The 19,343-nt window shown below is 45.2% G+C and overlaps 1 protein-coding gene across 1 annotated transcript in view; it reads left to right on the top strand.

Annotated features, from left to right (window-relative positions):
* zdhhc5a (zinc finger DHHC-type palmitoyltransferase 5a) overlaps positions 1–16,212 on the top strand; it is a 54,525-nt gene extending 38,313 nt beyond the window's left edge. Inside the window, exons 11-12 of the mRNA XM_072383536.1 lie at positions 11,558–12,696; positions 14,151–16,212. Coding sequence (XP_072239637.1) covers positions 11,558–12,696; positions 14,151–14,388 — 1,377 coding nt within the window. The 3' untranslated portion in view covers positions 14,389–16,212. The remainder of the gene's footprint in view (positions 1–11,557; positions 12,697–14,150) is intronic.
* Positions 16,213–19,343: the final 3,131 nt, after the last annotated feature.

Here is a 19,343-nt window from a genome sequence, read left to right as displayed (position 1 = left end):
GAGTCCAGACACCCTGCGGAGGAAACCCATTTTGGCCGCGATCTCGTTCTTTCGGTCACTACCCACAACTCGTGACCATAGGTGCATATGGGAACGTAGATTGAGCAGTAAATAGAGAGCTTCGCCTTCTGGCTCAGCTCCTTCTTCACAACGACGGGTCGGTGCAGAGCCCGCAACACTGCAGACGCCGCACCTATCCGCCCGTCAATCTCACACTCCATTCGTCCCTCACTCGTGAACAAGACCCCGAGATACTTGAACTCCTCCACTTGGGGAAGGATCTCATTCCCGAGCCGGAGAGAGCATTCCACCCTCTTTCGGCTGAGAACCATAGTCTCGGATTTGGAGGCGCTGATTCTCATCCCAGCCGCTTCACACTCGGCTGCGAATCGCTCCAGTGAGAGCTGAAGGTCACGGCCCGACGACGCTAACAGAACCATATCATCTGCAAAAAGCAGAGACCCGATTCTGAGGTCGCCAAATCGGACACCCTCAACGCCCTGGTTGCACCTAGAAATTCTGTCTATAAAAGTTAGGAACAGAATTGGTGACAAAGGGCAGCCCTGATGGAGTCCAACTCTCACCGGAAACGTATCCGACTTACTGCCGGCAATGCGGACCAAACTCTGACACCGGTCATACAGAGACCCAAACGGCCCGAACAGAATCGGTGACAAAGGGTAGCCCTCACTGGAAACATGTCCGACTTACTGCCGTCAATGTGGACTGAACTCTGACACCGGTGACACAGATAACAGCCCCTATCAAGGGGTCCGGCACTCCATATTCCCGGAGCACCCCCCATAGGACTCCACGAGACACACGGTCGAACGCTTTCTCCAAGTCCACAAAACACATGTAAACTGGTTGGGCGAACTCCCATGCACCCTCCAGGATCCTGCCGAGGGTATAGAGCTGGTCCACTGTTCCACGGCCAGGACGAAAACCACACTGCACCTCCTGAATCCGAGGCTCGACTGTCCGACGGCTCCTCCTCTCCAGTACCCCAGAATAGACCTTACCAGGGAGGCTGAGGAGTGTGATACCCCTATAGTTGGAACACACCCTCCGGTCCCCCTTTTTTAAAGAGGGGGACCACTACCCCGATTTGCCAGTCCAGAGGCACTGTCCCCGATGTCCACCGAACTCCTCCCAGGCCCGAGTTTTTGCCTCAGCAACCGCCGAAGCCGCAGCCCGCTTGGCCTGTCGGTACCCATCAGCTGCTTCCAGAGTCTCACTGGCCAAGAAGGCCCGATAGGACTCCTTCTTCAGCTTGACGGCTTCCCTCACCACTGGTGTCCACCAGCGGGTTCAGGGGTTGCCGCCACGACAGGCATGACCACAACTCCGATCAGCCGCCTCGACAATGGAGTCAAGGAACATGGCCCATTCGAACTCAATGCCCCCCACCTCCCCCGGGATATGGTTGAAGCTCTGCCGCAAGTCCGATGATACAACCACAAAGTCTATCATCGAACTGCGGCCAAGGGTGTCCTGGTGCCAAGTACACATATGGACACACCTATGCCTGAACATGGTGTTCGTTATGGACAGTCCATGAATGGCACAGAAGTCCAACAACATAACACCACTCTGATTCAGATCGGGGGGGCCGTTCCTCCCAATCACACCCCTCCAGGTCTCACTGTCATTGCCCCCACGCATTGAAGTCCCCCAGCAGAATGAGGGAGTCTCGTTGTGGGCAATAAGTATGCCCACACCTGCTCTGCGCCTCTCACCACGGGCAACTCCAGAGTGGAAGAGAGTCCAACCCCTCTCAAGAGGGGTGAGTCCGACTATGTCTAGCCGGAACCGCTCAGCCTCGTGCACCAGCTCTGGCTCCTTCCCCAACAGAGAGATGACATTCCACATCCTAAGAGCTATTTTCAGTAGCCGAGGATCAGACGGCGAAGGCCTCCGCCTTCAGCTACTACCCATCTCACATGGCACGACAATTCCCACGGGTGGTGAGCCCGTCGGAAGGGTGACCCACGTCATGTGTTCGGGCTATGCCCGACCGAGCCCCATGGGCACAGGCCCGGCCACCAGGCACACACTGCCGGGTCCCACCCCCGGGCCTGGGTCGTTCTGTCTCACGAGGTGTTGAGGCAAAAGAATTCCCTTGGGGGCAGGCGCACATTATTAGATCCGGGAGGGAGTAGGACAATTTGGGAAATAGATAGACAGAAGTTTCATGGTGTGTAAATATGTATTTAACAGGTGTAAAATATATGTGGGTGTTTATTAGGTTTACTGTGGGTGTTGATGGTTGTTAAAATTATATATATATTTTCTAGTGATGAGTTATGTAAATATTGCTGTAGATATAGGTATGTGTGTGTCTCTGATTTTACCTGGGTTAAGTGGTATAGTCCAGCTCAGGATGTATATAAGTAGTCAGTCTGCAAATATCTGTGTTGATGTAGATGGTGAAAATTATTGTTAAGAAAAATAAATAGATCCGGATCATCAATCTTGGAATTCTCCTTATTGCCTCCATGGCCACTCGAGCAATATAACACCCCTGCTGAATGATTAGACCCATGACTAAAATAAACTGTGTTTCCCCATTGTGATTTTCAGAATTTTGTATCTGATTCACAGGAATGAGTTTCTAGAAGTAGTATTAAATCTAACTTCATTCTTCTGCAAAACAGAAAGACTGCTTTTCTTTTAGTTATGTCCCTAATACCTCTGACATTCAAAGAAACAATATTAAAGGAGTTAAACGAAAAATCCAAAGAACAAAAAAAGAGAAAATATTTTAAAATAAAGAACCTTTACTAGGGGAAACAAACAAAATAGAAATATATATATATTCTTTAGAAGTGCTGAAGAGAATCCACCAAGAAAGAGGTGGTGATTAACAACCCTATAAATTGGTTGACCTTTCTTTTTTCCCCCTTACATTTTCAGCTATATTTAAATTTTTGAACAAGAATAATAATGATTTGGACAAAGACGATCCTGTAGGCCTGGAGCGATGACAACATGTAACACAACAGCAAAGACTATAACTCTGTCCCTATAATGTATATGAAAAAACAGGAAGCATCATTGAATCCTTAATAAAAATGTAAAAAGAAACATGTATAATAAAATATTGCGTCTTGTATGTAAACAGAAGGCTTACAGTCTATCATAGATCAAAATAGAAGACCGAAATGTAACGCAAGCAATAAAACGTGCCATAAAGCATAGTCTGTGTGTATTGAAGTTACATCCGGACAGACAATTTTTTTTCCATTTATAAAGACAAACGGACCACGGAAGGAGGCTTACTTCCCCTCTTCTCCATCCTTCTTTACCAAGGGCCAAAGTTTCTCTCTTGCTTCCATATCTTCTGGAAAACGCATCTCCGTGATCTTCAATCTGTTGTCGGGAAGAGTCCTTGAACCCTTCGCTTCTCTCCTGACGGCATCGCAAACTCATCTCAATGCGAAGAGGACGATTGGTGACCTGTTTGATCCATCCTGACATCTCCCCACACGATGTACAAGGTCGATGCCATTATCCAGGATGGTGCAGAGTTTAGGAGCCATTTTGCCAAGGATGTCGATAATTTTGGACCTCATGTCTGCTCCATCATCTTCTTTCAGTCCATGCAGCTTAAGTGACCATCTTCGGCTGTACCGCTGACAATCAGCTATGTCTGTCTTCAGTGCCTTGTTTTCTGCTTTCAGTTTTTGAATCACGTCTTTCATGATGTCCAAAGATTCTTTTTGTTGGTTAACATCTAAAGCTGAACTGTTGACGTAAGCTTCTCCATCTACATTGAGGTTGCCTCTGTTGTTCTTTTAGTGGCGGAGACTGTGTGGAAAGTTTCGTCTTGTTTCTTTGAGAGTACATGGATTGCTTCCAATATTTCTGCGTTTTCACCACCACCAAACTTTACCTTCTTTATTGGAGGTTTAAGCGGCGAGTCAGGAAGAGGTGTTGCAAGGCACACTTGTAGTGGATTTTGGTTAGCTTCAAACCAGCTAACATCTTCTGCCTGTCCCTCTCCTGCAGTCTGACTCTCCACGGGGAGGTTTAATATGCTGCTGCTAACATCCTCCATAGTTGTAACCAAAGATTTCCTGCCTCTTCGTTTACCCATTCAAATTAGCATTCCTTCAATTTGTAAGGCAATTAATTATGTGTAACTTAACGCAGGTATTGGCTATTACATTGGTTGTTTAACCAAGAACCACCTGATTTACCTGACCGAGTGAAAAATACACGTCCGTCTAGGTAGACGCCATCTTGGCTCCCAACAGCGCATCATGCAGAAGCAGAAGGAGCCATTTTGCTCCGGCCACACACGATATTCTTTACATACGGACGAGGTCCTCAGCGTGGACGTTTGTGGCTATCAAACCACAAATGCCATAACAGAACACACTGACCCGGCCTTCAGACTTTGGAAAAGATTCTCCTAACTTTTAATCCCCCCAGGAGTTCGATCATATGTGAGGTGTGTAAACAAAGTGCATTTCAGACCACAAACAGGTGGCGCTATAGATGTCTCACTATGCGCATATGTACAAAGTCAGGGCAGAGTCCCCGGCAAGCCTATGAAGTTTGGTGAAGATCGGACAATGTATGGAGAAGTTATCAGTGACTGATTTGGCCACCAGTAGGTGTAGCTAACTAGGGCTGCAAGCAGCACTGACCGGGCCCTCGCACCCCTGTGCACGTCGGGGTAGGCGTTGGACTCCATCCGATGCGCACCACACAGCACAGCCATCCATCAAGTGTAGAGTAGGATGTGAGAACTCCAGTCAGGCGTAGAACCGCCGGACGTAAAAAGTGATTTTTATGACCACCAGCAGGTGGCGCTATAAACATGTGTAAGTTTGATCATATGTATGCGTTCTGGGTGGAGCCCAAGTGCAGCCTATGAAGTTTGGTGAAGATCGGACAATGTATGGAGAAGTTATAAGTGACTTATTTGGCCATCAGTAGGTGGCGCTATATAAGCATGTGTAAATTTGGGCATATGTATACATTCTGGGTGTAGCCCAAGTGCAACCTATGAAGTTTGGGGTACATTGGATAATGTATGTTGGAGTTTTGTTTTTCATGGCGAGCAATGGCCAGTCGTCGAAATTTGAGGTTTAGCCACAGCCACACCCTTTAAGGTTTGAGAAACGTTTCCAAGACTTTTTTTATCCCCCGTGCCTTAAGAGTAACCTGGCCAAGTGTGAAGCCTGTAACATGAAATGCGTAGGTGGAGTTCAATCATATGCGAGGTGTGGAAACGGGCAAAAATGGCGCCAAAACGCATATTCCACTCAAAATGGCCGACTTCCTGTGGACCTGGCACCATGGTGTCCATAGGCTTTTTTGTGCGTCTGGGCATGACGAAGGCGTGTACCGAGTTTCGTCAGGGTACGGCAAAATGACCCCATTCGTTTGGCGTTATTGCAATGTTGTAGGTGGCGCTCCTGAGCCATTTTGCACCGCCAATGTTCGTGAACCCCAAATTGCGACGTTTCCCCCGACGACTGGTGTCCCTGGCAAAATTGACGTGGTTTGGAGCAAGGAACAATAGGGCCTTTGCAGTTCACTGCTCGGGCCCTATTTATGATAAATAAAAACAAAAACATGTCAGCAGTCACTGTTAAAAAGCCTTATGGCTGTGGGGACAAAGAACATCCTGAACCTTTCAGTCCTGAGCCCCTCACTGCAACTGCTCCTCTGTCCTGCCAGGATGCTGTGGAGAGGATGTTTATTGTTCTCCAAAACATAATGTAATTTCCTCCTCATCTGCTGCTCCACCACAGCACTGAGAGGGTCTAGCCTTCTGCCTACAACAGAACTGGCCTTTTTCACCAGTTTGTCCAGGCGCCTACAGTTTTTGTCTGTAGTGCAACTCCCCCATTAACTCCACCGAGCACACATGCCATTACAGCCGTTTCATCTAAATACTTCTGTATGTGGCAGGAGTTGTACCTGAAGTCCGATGTGTACACGGTGAAAAGAAAAGGAGCCAAAACAGTACCCTGTGGAGCCCCAGTACTGGATTTCAGTGTTCCTCTGAAGAGCCTCTGAAAAGGGAGTACTAGTTGACTAGCACAGTCCCTCAGAAGCCTAGGACAGTCTCAATCTGGGCCTGCAGCCCTCCCTGACTGAAGTCTCCTGAGTTTAGCTCTAACCTTCTTTATTGATAGAAACGAAGGGAGCTGCCCAGGTTGTAGCGGAGGGATGGCGACAGGAGTGATGTTGGTATCCATCCATCCATCCATCCATCATCTGCCGCTTATCCGAGGGTCGGGTCGCGGGGGCAGCAGCTTTAGCAGAGAAACCCAGACGTCCCTGTCCCCGGCCACTTCCTCCAGCTCTTCCGGGGGGACCCCGAGGCGTTCCGAGGCCAGCCGAGAGACATAGTCTCTCTAACGTGTCCTGGGTCTTCCCCGGGGTCTCCTCCCAGTGGGACGTGCCCGGAACACCTCACCAGGGAGGCGTCCAGGGGGCATCCTAACCAGATGCCCGAGCCACCTCATCTGACTCCTCTCAATGCGGAGGTCTGTTCCACGGCCTCCTGAATCCGAGGCTCGATTATCCGACGGATCCTCCTCTCCAGTACCCCCGAATAGACCTTACCAGGGAGCCTGAGGAGTGTGATACCCCTATAGTTGGAACACACCCTCCGGTCCCCCTTTTTAAAGAGGGGGACCACCACCCCGATCTGCCAGTCCAGAGGCACTGTCCCCGATGTCCACGCGATGCTGCAGAGGCGTGTCAGCCAAGACAGCCCTACAACATCCAGAGCCTTGAGAAACTCAGGACGGACCTCATCCACCCCCGGGGCCTTGCCACTGAGGAGCTTTTTGACCACCTCGGCAACCTCAGCCCCAGAAATGAGAGGCCCCGTCTCCGAGCTCTCCGACTCTGCCTCCTCCGAGCACGTGTTGGTAGGATTGAGGAGTTCCTCGAAGTATTCCCCCCACCGACTCACAACATCCCTAGTTGAGGTCAGCAAAGCCCCGTCCCCACCATACACAGTGTTGACTGTGAGCCGCTTCCCCCCCTTGAGACGCCGGATGGTGGACCAGAATCTCTTCGAGGCCGTCCAGAAATCGTTCTCCATGGTCTCACCGAACTCCTCCCAGGCCCGAGTTTTTGCCTCAGCAACCGCCGAAGCCGCAGCCCGTTTGGCCTGCCGGTAACTATCAGCTGCTTCTAGGGTCCCACTGGCCAAAAAGGCCTGATAGGACTCCTTCTTCAGCTAGACGGCTTCCCACACCAATGGTGTCCACCAGCGGGTTCGGGGGTTGCCGCCATGACAGGCACCGACCACCTTACGGCCACAGCTCCGATCAGCCACCTCGGCAATGGAGTCACGGAACATGGCCCATTCGGACTCAATGTCCTTAATTGCCTTACTCAATGTCAATGGATATGGTTGAAGCTCTGCCGGAGGTGAGAGTTAAAGCTCCTCCTGACGGGGGATTCCGACAAACGCTCCCAGCAGACCCTCACAATACGTTTGGGCCTGCCAGGTCTGATCGGCATCCTCCCCCACCAGCGGAGCCAACTCACCACCAGGTGGTGATCAGGGCCCCACCCTGGCTCCGGGGGGAGGCCCCGGTGTCCCACATCTGGGCCAGGGATGACGAGGTCCAGGACGAGAACCACGTCATTACGTCACTGTATACGTCAGTTACGTTAAACGTATTTGACAACATAAATAAGTTAATTAACTAATGGCCAAGACCGTAGACCTCCCTCTTGAATGGTAAGCTAACTGTAGCTTACATAGCTTGCATACGACTTTGTCTCGAGGCTCTACAATTTTTCCATCAGCCAACCAAAATCCGATGTATTTCCAGACAGGGCTTTTCATATTTTTGGGGGATAAAATCACTTTCTCTGCACCTGCGGTCAAGTTGAGCTCTGAACTTTCTTCCATCTTCACGTAAGTCAACTTTCATCAGTGACGCTGTGCCAGACAGTGCGCCCACTCGCAAAGCAGACAGCCGCGGCTGCACGGATGTTTTTTTTCCACATTCAAATATTAATTTTCACCTCTGAATGTCTGTTTTTAAAACCTATTTGAATATATATTCGAATTTAGAGTATTCTTTGACAGTCCTAGTTTGCATACACCTTGGCGGAAACATCGAAGCAACAACAACACGAAGAAGAAGCAGATACAACAACAATGGATGACTTTGCATTTGTACAGCTGCTGCTTCTGGCTTTATGGTGCTTCATTGGGATCAGAAAACGGCAGAGCCAATATGTTTGTGTTGATCGACAGGTTTTGAGTGACGCCGATTATGTTCTAGGAGACAAGTAATATCCTAATAACGCTTTGACTCTTACTTATGTTAGCCTTTGTTATGAGCTAACTTTAGCTGGCGTTATGTCCCTACTGGAATCGTTACCAATTCACAAACATATTAGGCCACCGGCGATTTTTAAGTCACCGCTCATATCTACCACAGCTCTCGCGGTCTTGCTATTGTTGTTGGTCTTAACAAGTCCGTCCCCCCGCTGACGTAAATAGTTCTTTCCTCTAGCCCAGCAAAGAGCTGGTGCTTCGCTGGAACCGTTTTTTTTTTTTTTTTGGCCCAGAGCCAGTTCTTTGTCAGAAACAGAAAACCCGATTCCACACTAAGCACTGGCCCCGAACCAGCCCTGCAACCGGTTTGGTGGAAAAGGGGTAACAGTGTCCCCACAGAAGTTAATGTAGTCTGTAATGGTGCTGACCCTCCTATCCATGTCAATGTCCATTTCTTCTTCCTCCATCAGTACAGCCCAGTCTGTGACATCAAAGCAGTCTCTCAATGCATCACTTGCCTCTGGTGACCACTTCCTGAAAGATCTGGTAGAAACAAGTCTTTGTACAAAAGGTCTGTATGTGGGTTGTAATTAGGCCATGCTGTGATCAGATCTACCCAGTGGTGGAAGAGACACTGCCCTGTAAACCTCCTTCTTGTTAGTATAGAAGAGATCTAATGTCCTTTCTCCACGTGTTGGACAGTCTACATACTGTACAAAGACAGTCAGGCAGGAGGATAGAGAGACATGGCTGTGATTGCAATGAATGCCTCAGGATGCTGAGTCTGTATCCTTGCAACGGCATCATGGATAAATATCACACGCCGTTGTAGGTGCCGCCCTCGGTAGAATGTAAACAACGATGACAACTGTGTATGGGAACTCTCTGGGTGCATAGAACGCGCGGAAACCAACTGACAGCAGTTCAATGTTTGGACAGGATACCCTCTCCTTAACGGTCACATTGCAGTGGTTAACCCACTCTGATTAAGAAACAGGATAATACCCCTCGTCTTTCCACTTACCGCTCGTACCGCTGTATGTCCACACGAGTCTGATGTGTTGTCATCCAGCCATAACTCAGACAGACAGACAGATCAAACTGCTCTCCTTATACAGCTGTTGGTTCCGCACAAGCGCCTCTAGCTCATCACACTTGTTTGGTAGCGAGTTAGCATTTCCCACAATCACAGAGGGCAGAAAAGGCTTCTACCTCCACTTCCTGTTGTGCCTCTTTGCCTTTAGTTTTGCTCTAGCTCTGCCCCACGGTACAGCTTTCTTAGCTCAGTCGGAAGTGGATGTTTAATTCCGCATCCAATCCTTGACAGTGCCAACAGCTCCTCTCTTGTGTACACTGCTCTACGGGGAGCAGTGCACATTGTCAAAAAATAAAAATTAAATTAAATGTAAATAAAAAGCAGACCACTAAAAATGTTTAGATTAAAATTAAAAGTAAATGTAATTATATAAACAACAAACAAAATTCAGAGCTACACAGTCTTGCTGCTGATAAGGCCGGCGCATATAATAAATAAAAATATGACTTGTAGCAGCCTAATGCAGTTCCTTTAATCTCAATAACATGTTCAAGTCTCTGTGCTGTGATGGATTGTATAAAAAAATTTTTTTTTTTTTAAATAGATTGTATTTGCAGGCACAAGACCTGGTCACCTTGCTATTATCTCATCTACCATGAACTCGTCGGGATACCAAGTAGTTCTCGAGTCAAATATGCATCTATTTGTCTGACAGCTAAAGCTCGGCTGAAATGGGGTTATGCGATAGGACAATAAAGTGCCGCTGCAGAATGAGGACGAGGAAGACGATGAGGAGGCAGAGTTGCTGGAGCAGGCGAGGCGAGGGAGAGGCAGGACGAACACAGCCGCTGCATCACGTGAAGAGGAGGAGAGGATTGAACACGATCTCCCTAATATGACGCAGAGTCATTTCTGTCCAGCTAACAAAGCTCCTTTGTAGTTTTGGTGCATAAACTCAAACCGAAAATCAGCCGTTTTCAACAGGGACATAGAGAAAATGTTTGTTTAATCAGATCAGCTGATCTCCGTAACATGTATGGGCTTACAGCCACCAAACAACATTTATCATTTCCGTTAGTAACACTGAGCTAAATTACCTTTCCAGCTGAAAAGAGGCAACTTTTAAAGCCTTTCTCCCCCATCAGCGACCTCCATTTGGGAAAGGCGTGCCGATATTTACTCACGTTTTACCCTGTCTTCTGTCTCTAATCCTTTTGGACTCGTCATGTTTTCATTTCTTTGATGAGGACTCGTGGTCTTTAGAGATTTGTTTTGCAGAGCAGTATGTGTGGTTCGCCATGTCTATTCAGAAAACTTCACAAAATTGAAAAACTTCCAAAATATATTCCGACTGCTTCCTTGTGTCCTTCTTCCTCTCCTTCTACAACGTCACATCCGCCTTCTTCTTCTGCAAAGTAGCAGTGAATCGCGCTTGCGTCACCCTTTGTCCCTTCTAGGTCACTGTAGTCAATATGGCGACGCAAGTGTCCTTCCGTGTAAGCCTTTGTGTAGAGCAGACCACGATATATGTAAATAAAAAGGCGAAATCTAAAGTAATAAAAACGTAACTACTCGTTTCATAGAGTGACTATATTGCACTAACAACATAGTTATATGAATTATATTCCATTTCTGTTAATAAATCACCATAAATATTACACACTGCTCCTTTAAATGTCATGTGTTGTTGCTCATCTAAATGTATATTGACCTCATTTTAGCCCCTGTTAAAACTAGATCATTTATGTATCAGTGTGGCACTGACTGTAAATTGTCAGTCAGCCAAAGCTACATGTGTAGTGAGCTGAATAGAGACCTCAGCCAACCATGAGCAACCATAGGAAGCTCCAAAGACACAATATATCACAAAACCTTAGATAAAATTAATACAAAAAAACTGATTAAGTTCTGTTGATTGGATGAGGGAACCATTATCTACTTGATGCATGGGATCTGTGCTGAGCCTTATCTTTCCGTAATTTTTCAAGTTGAATTCATCTCAGTACTGGTTTGAAGGTCTTCTTGTCAAATAAGACTTAATATTGTCACTACTGACCTGTAAGCCAAAAAACATAGTAATGTAGGTAACACAGGTTACTATGCCAGCATGTTGACACTTGAGGGAGTTATAATGCAAAAGTGATGGTCTAACTCCCAATAAGCTCTCTGCCTTTTTTTTGCTGAGCCTCTTATTTCTTCCTCTGCCCTTTCTCTTTTACCCCCCCTACCCTCTTTTCCTGCCTCCTTAGTTAAGTCGAGGTGAGAGTGTTGGCAGTGCCAGGGACTCCTCTTCCTCCACCTCATCCCTCCTCCAGGCCAGCCAGCAGCCTGGGTTTCGCTCACAGCCCAGCCTGGACCGGAGGGAAGCTTCATCGGACAGAGTGGGAGGGGTTGTAAGAGGAGAGAGGAGGGAGGTAGTAAGAGAGGTCGGAGGAGGTGGGATCCCTGGCTACTCCCTCGGTGGGCGCTCATACCCCTCCTTCTCAGATCCCACCGTCCTTTCAGGAGTGGCATCACGATCTTCCAGCTCAACGCACACATCAGCAGGTGCTGCCCATGTCTCAGAAGCGACTACAACTTCAACCAGCTTCAAAAGCTTAGCTAACCAGTCACCCCCACCTCATCACCCCTCTCGCAATGGGAGCCTGTCCTATGACAGTTTACTGGCAAGTGGTGATGACTTTGACAAAGAGGTGGTGACTGCTCCTGCAGCCCCTGAGGTTCCTTCTGGGAGACCCTGCACACCAGCAGCAGTCAGCTACAGCTCCCCCTTCCTGTCACAACAGAGAGATGCTGAGATGCAATCCCAGTCTTCCCAATCACCCCATCACCACCATCGCTCTTCGCACCACCACCATCACCCCTCCTTCCTCCATCGCTCCTCTTCCTCCACGTCCTCCTCCCCGCCGCCTCCCCCAGAAAGAGAGTGCCTGCTGGGCGAGTCCCATCCTGGCACTCGCATTCCTTCTGCCAGTGAAACCTCTGCTCCCCTCTCCTCCTCATTCCAACCAACCCCACACCATCACCACCATCACCATCATCACCACCACCACTCCCATCATCACCACCATCACTCCTCCTCCTCCACTTCCCACCCTCCTTGCTTCGCTGCCCCCCACGCACCGCCCCATCATGCGTATCCCTATCGCACCCGTTCCACAGACACTCCCCTGGGCTCTTCATCCACCTCTACAACCCACCCACCCCGCTCACAGCACCCTCCGCCTCTCGGCAAGTCCCTTTCTTACTCAAGTGCTGCCGCTGCCGAAATGCAGTACCGACTGGTCCGCAAGGCCTCTGCGTCAGCTGGAGCAAATGCAGCAGGTGCAGGAGGAAGAGGAGGAGGAGGTAGAGGGATGGGAGGAGGAGGAGCAATACAAGCACCAAAGTGAGTATGACTTTCACCTTTTGTCAGGAAGATTGGTTTGCTGCTAACACTAAAAAAAAAACCACCTGCTTGCCTGAAAACTTGACGACCTGATTGATTGCTCCTCCTGCTCCTCCTCCTCTTCTTCCCTTCTCTCCTCTTCCTACTGCCAGATTTCCTGTGAGTTCCTTCTTCTTTTCCCTTTGCTCATGTTCCATTCACCTGTGAGCTTTGTCACTGTTGTGCATTTGTTGTGTTTTTGTCTTATGTATTATGATCACCTTCTGATTTGCTATCATCAGTTGTATAGACTCTTTACAGCTTTTTACCAGGCAGTCTATTACTTATGAATTTAGAGGTACAAAAAAACATCAATTCAGAGTGGAAAAACTACCAGTAATATTCGTAGCACTCACACAGTGAAATATGGCTAAATATGAGAAGATAATATTACTATAACCAAAATTATTGAAAAATAATTGTTTTGTGTCACCATGATATTGGGGAGAATTTTCCATGATTACATGCATGTTTTTCCCCAGAATAAATTATATCACCAGATCTCATTGTAGTTTTTTTTTTTTTTTTTTTTTTTTTTTACTGCAGTCGTGACATTTTGCATGATGACTGTTCCAAATTTATGTGCGTTTATGTCTTAATTGCTTTTCCATCTAGCTCACTGTCCTATGCTGTTATATCCCAGTTTTTTTTTTTACTACACAAATGTGTCATTTTGTTTTAGCATCTGTTTCCATCAAATGTGAAAATTTCTTGTAAATTTAGTGTGAATCTCCAGAGCAACATTTTGAGAGTTTTTACATCAAAATGCAATATAAAAAAACAAATACAGCCATTGGAAGATGATATTCAATCTGGAAAACAAGCCTTTCATGCTCATCCCAAATATTTTTGATATAACTATCTATAAGCCCAGATCTACTCTGTCTGAGTGGCAGTTTTCTGCGATACATGAAGTCTGTATAATAAAAATGCCGTACAAGAAACTGACAAAAGCCATTGCATGAGCTTGTATTGTACTGCATGTACTTGGGCAGCTGATTAAGTCATTGATGTGGTGATGCCACTGTGCTACACACTAATACTGTAATAATTGCAAATAGAACTTATTGGTGACAGGAATTAAACAGCATTCTAGCATTAGATATCTTCAATCTACCTTGTGGTCAACATTTACTGCTCCTTCTTAGAATCAGCTGTTTCATATCCATTCTTTCATCTTTCATGATATTAGAGAAGCAGCAGGATTGCTATTTCTCAATGAGGACCCAACTATCTCAATTTAGCTGATTGGAACCAAAATACAGTTGTGAATTCCAGTTTATTTATCATGTATTATTTGAAACCGTTTAAGTGTTTCTGACATCCCCATCTCATCCTCAGATTAAACTGGCACTTCCTGTCCTGAACTATCATGCATACTGTTTTTTTTTATGTTTTTGTTTCCCTAAAATCAGGGATGAGCTGATCCAGATGAAACCTCTGAGTCAGACCAATGGTGGCAAGCCCTTCTCCTCCTCCACCTCCTTCTGTTCTGCCCCTTCATCCCCTTCTCGCCCAGCGACAGGGCTCGACCGACCTGGAGTGGCCCAACCTGGTGTGGCACTGACACAGAGTCTTGCCCACAAGCCTCAAAGTGGTGGAGTGAAGAAGGTGACTGGCGTTGGGGGCACTACCTATGAGATTTCTGTGTGAATGGCAGCTGGCCTGCAGGTCAAGGACAAATGAGACAAAGTACAGATTCTTCTGAGATTTGGAACCATTTTGTCCGGATCTCACACCTCATAAGTGGTTTGCCTGTGGAACTACACTGAACTGGACTGTCCTGCCTTCACACATCCTCATCAGTAACTTTGCAAGTTTTGTGTTTTACTAGCACTGGGCTTCAAAAATATTTTTTTTATCATTCTGGACCAAGTAGGAACTATATGGCTTATTTCTGCAGGTTTTTATCCTCACTCAAGCTCAATAGATTGGTAGAAGGCATTAACACTGTACGGTCAGGGTGTTGAATTAAATAAGTATCGCAGTGCAATGCACTAGCACTGCCAGGTTTGGAGCTGGAGCCCTTCTGGGGTCACCAACAACCTCTATAATAGGGTTTTAGAACTATTGCTTTGCAAAGGTTCATATGAGCACTTTTGGACTCAAGGTGGTTGAATTAGGCATTTTATATGTTGAATACAGTTGTCACATGCTCACCAAGGTCATTAATCACAACCCAAGAGCGTGATGATGAAGTCTTTGAAACCCGATCAAAGCAGAATTCAGTCAAAGTAAAGGGCTTTCGTGGAAACTAAATGTGTTATCAGTGAGACTCAAGTCATACCACATGAAGTAATGATAGTTTTAACACCATTTCTGGCCCCAGGAGTCAGTGAAAGCCCTCTTTCCATAGTTGTACTCACCAAGTGCAGCACGGTGTGATTGCATTGGACCAGGGACACGAGGGGTGTTTGTGTAACCATGCATGAAGTCAATGTAGCCCAGACAGAATCCCTGTATCTTGTTGTCTTTCCCTTAATGGTCTCTATATTTCACAGCCTTCCAGTCAGACATGAAAATGCAAAATCCAGTCTGAGGACAGTAATCTTTGATAACCTGTGGACTGCTGACAATCTCACAGTGGTCAGAAAGACAGTCACCAGTTAACTTTTCCATTCATGTTGCTGTGTGACTTGGTTTGCCTCTTGATGGGGTAGAAAAGTGTGACATTTAAGAAAAAAAAAGTGCTGATTGCCTTTTTTCCAATTAATTAACTGATGTATTCCTAGATGTGAATATCTTTCCATGTTTGTACAGGATGATGTAATTTTAAATGTGGATTTCTTTCTTTTTTTAAAAGTGCCGTTCTTATTGGATTGGAGCATGCACTATTACTACAAGCTGCTGTAGGCCACTGATTTTGGCTGGAAAAAAAACAGGAAACTAAAGTGAATATTGAAAATGTGTTCTGGTTCTAAAGGCAGCAGTTTTCTAGAAAATTAATTCCTTGAGCAACTGCCTTGAAAATTAAAGTGTTGTATTTTTTTTTTTATTTCACCTATTTAATTTGACATTGTTTTATATGAATTTATATGGAAATGTAGCTATTGAACTTTTTACTGAGTCAAAAGATAGGATGTGTTTACCAATGTCAATTACAGCATCTGTATGAAAATACAAAAGAAGCCCTTCTTAAACAATTGACACTATACAGAATCTGAATCTATTTTCCAAGATCATGTCTGATGATGGCAGGAGTTTGTTGACTGGCCAGCTTGTTTATAAGAGGGTCCTATAGTAAAACTGTTTCTTATGATTTATGAAGGTATTTACTTGTGCGACTTCATTTAACATTAAATTGTTCTGTAATATGGTATTGGGCCACTGTTAAAATCAGAATTTTCAGTTCTAATACTCAATATTTGTGAGGAAAAATTAATTTTAGGAAAAAAAAGATTTCACAAAGATGGTAATATTTCAACACTGAAGTCATAAAAAGTCTGAAAATAAAATGGTTGCATCTAGACAATATGAGTAATGGCATTGATTCCATTTTTCAGTGTTTGCCAATTTACTGTTTCTACTATATATATATTTTTTTTTTTTCTATTTAATTTTTTTCCTCTCAGTCGTCTGAATAATTTATACCTTCAGACTCGAGTGGGGAATTTAAGGTAAAATTCCCTTAATTTGTTTAGTGAAATTGCTGAAAATACATTACAAAAGTTATACACATTTGTGTATTTTTTTAATAAAATGTCAAGTGTACCATTGATAAATTGAGCTAAATAAGTAAAAGAAATATTTTAGGCAGTAGTGTGTTTTTGATAATACAGATATACACCTATCTGCAATAACATTATGACCACTGACAGATACAGTGAGCAACACTTCTCATTTTCTTACAATGTCCTGCTGGGAAAACCTGTGAGGGACAAAAACAGCTTTGGAAGGGCTAAAAATCGTGTCAAAGAGCCTCAGGTATTCCTCTGACATCTAAATGCTCCAGATACCAATCTGATGGGAATCTGTGGGAAGTAAGCCCAGCACACAAAGATCTTCCCTACAACCCTAAAAGGCCTAAAGGATCCTTTGCTAAGGTCGTGGGACAAGACACTCCAGGACAACTTTAGATGTTCTTTGACCACGTCTTGACTGCTCAGAGCCTTTTGGGTAGGATGAGGGGAGCACACTGTATATTAGACAGGTGGTCTCTTCCTGTTAACCCTTGTATGCTTCAGATTTTTCATTCAGATTTCATTCATTTCTACTGAAACTCTATAGATTAAAGAGAAGTATAACATAACTGAACCATCTTTAATCTAATTTAGCTTTTCCTGTCTGAACCATTACAGATGCAGAATATTATGGGTTTAAGTAAAATATATAATATGTCACCTGAAAGTTCCCATTTAATTAACCCATTTAATTAAATGGCGCATTTGGACAGAGAGTTATAAGAACGAAGTTCTAAGAACTGTCCACCTCGAATTTAGTTATAAGAACTGCCCTTCCCCAGGGGAACTGTTTAATTTTTGCATTCGCACATAAGTTGGGGATCTTGGTCGGGACTGATGTGACGCAACCGTCTGCGACAGTGACGTGCTATTATTTCAGACAAGGGGCGTAGCTACCAAACACCTACGTCATATGTAGAACCCAGAAAAGACCCTGCCTCAGAGAAGGAGATAAAATGGTTATAGGAACTGAGGGCCATAGTCCCGTGTTCCTGTATGTCCGAAGGCGCGAAAAAACGGCCTAGTTCCTGAAAAGGTTATAGGAACTGCAAAAGGTTCTTACAGTGCGCCTCATGTCTTGGTTTTGTTTGATGTAGCTGTGATTGGAGTGCATTTCAAGAGCACATTTAAGCATAATTAATGATGGATGAGGACACTGTGTTAGTGTGTGCCAGTGAGAAAAGCACAGACAAGCTTCATCATCTATGTGTTTGGGGATAAGTGCTGGATACTCAACATCAAGTCAATGAAATTGCCTGTGTGCTCAACAGTTTAATGTGTGTGATGGGATGTATGTAGTAAGCAACTGAAAGATCATATCAAAGACTCATCCATTCATCAATCCATTTTCTTCCACTTATCCAAGGTTGGGTAACGGAGGTAACAGATCTAAGAGGGATATCCAGACATTCCTCTCCCCAGTGACACCCTGAAGCTTCTCCTGGGGGATCCCTTAGTGTTCCCAGGCAAGAGGGGATATGTTATCCCTCCAGGATGCTCTGGGTCCACATTAGGGTCTTCTCTGTGTTAGGTATACATGAAAGACCTACAAAGAATGACTAGGGGGTAATTCTAATCAGCGTGAACCACCTCATCTGACTCCTTTTTATGCAAAAGAGCAGTGGCTTTACTCTGAGCTCCCCCTGGATGTATGAGCTCCTAACCCTAATATATAAGACTGAGCCCAGTTTTCCTCCAAATGTAACTCATTGCAGCTACTTGTATCTGTGATCTTTTTCTTTCAGTCACAACAACATATCTTGTGACCATGGAGATAGTTTGAACATAGATGGAAAACTAAATCAAAAGCTTCACCTTGCCATTCAGCTCCCTCTTCGCTACAACAGATAGTTGCAACATTGCTGACAAATCCCTTATCTGTCTGTCCATCTCTTGCTCCATCCTATTTTCCATACCAGATCCTTTGATAGTGAAATGCCTCCATGTGAGGCAATAACCCAGTGCTGACCCAAAGGGAGTATTGACGGCTGTTGAAACAAAGGGCTCATCCACACGAGTACGCAGCCTCACCCAATACGCTTTTGTCTGAAAAGTTTGCTTTTCAGTCAGCAAGGCCGTGACTACCATAGAAGACACCGAGGTTGTCTTAAATTGTGATGATTTTATATTTGAAGAGCCAAGAGTAGTGTGACTACCATAGAGCAAGGCCGTGACTACCATAGAGGACACCGAGGTTGTGTCTTAAATTGTGGTGATTTCATATTTGCAGAGCCAAGAGTAGCGTGACTGTTTAATAAAACAGTGGCTCAGTTTGGTCATACGTGCTGTATCAACAACATGCGCTTTCTATGATAACTACCACATACAACCCGGACTGTGATGTTACCGCTACCGTTAGTGAGTCTGTCAGTCTCACCAGTCTCTGGAAGAGGAGCACATCAAGCTAAAAATGTAGGTGGAGAGCAGTTTAAGTGGTAGATGACTGTGAGGACAAAAATGCATTTTTATGTGGAGATATTTTTATTGCAGCCCAGTGTACTACTCGGATAGCAAGGAAACATGAATCAAATTTTAATTTTGGTTAACTCCGTCAGTACCTGTCATCAATCAATTTCCATCGGTTGAGTCAACATTCATTTTGCGATTGAAATGCCAGCGACGTCTTCGATTGAAAATGAAACGTTTATTCAGTGTCAATTTCTCAATGTTGGATGCTGAACCTGTTACATATATCTGCCGGAGCACAACGCAGCAAAACTGCACAGAGCAGATCGTGTGGCACAGGAAGTCGTGCGCAGAAACAAAATAAAACACCCGGTTAATTTTCAAAATAATAATAATAAATAATCATTTAGTGTGGTAACCTCAGAATGCCCCATTTTTACATCAAATTTCAAAAGCTCTGCACCGCTCTCTAGGTTTTTTAAGATTTCTGACACATCTGAAAACATGTTGAAATGGCATTTT

Source organism: Leuresthes tenuis, unplaced genomic scaffold, assembly GCF_036924035.1.
Source record: "Leuresthes tenuis unplaced genomic scaffold, fLeuTen1.0.hap1 SCAF_4, whole genome shotgun sequence".
Classification (NCBI taxonomy): Eukaryota; Metazoa; Chordata; class Actinopteri; order Atheriniformes; family Atherinopsidae; genus Leuresthes; species Leuresthes tenuis.
This window is presented reverse-complemented; position numbering and strand designations above follow the sequence as displayed.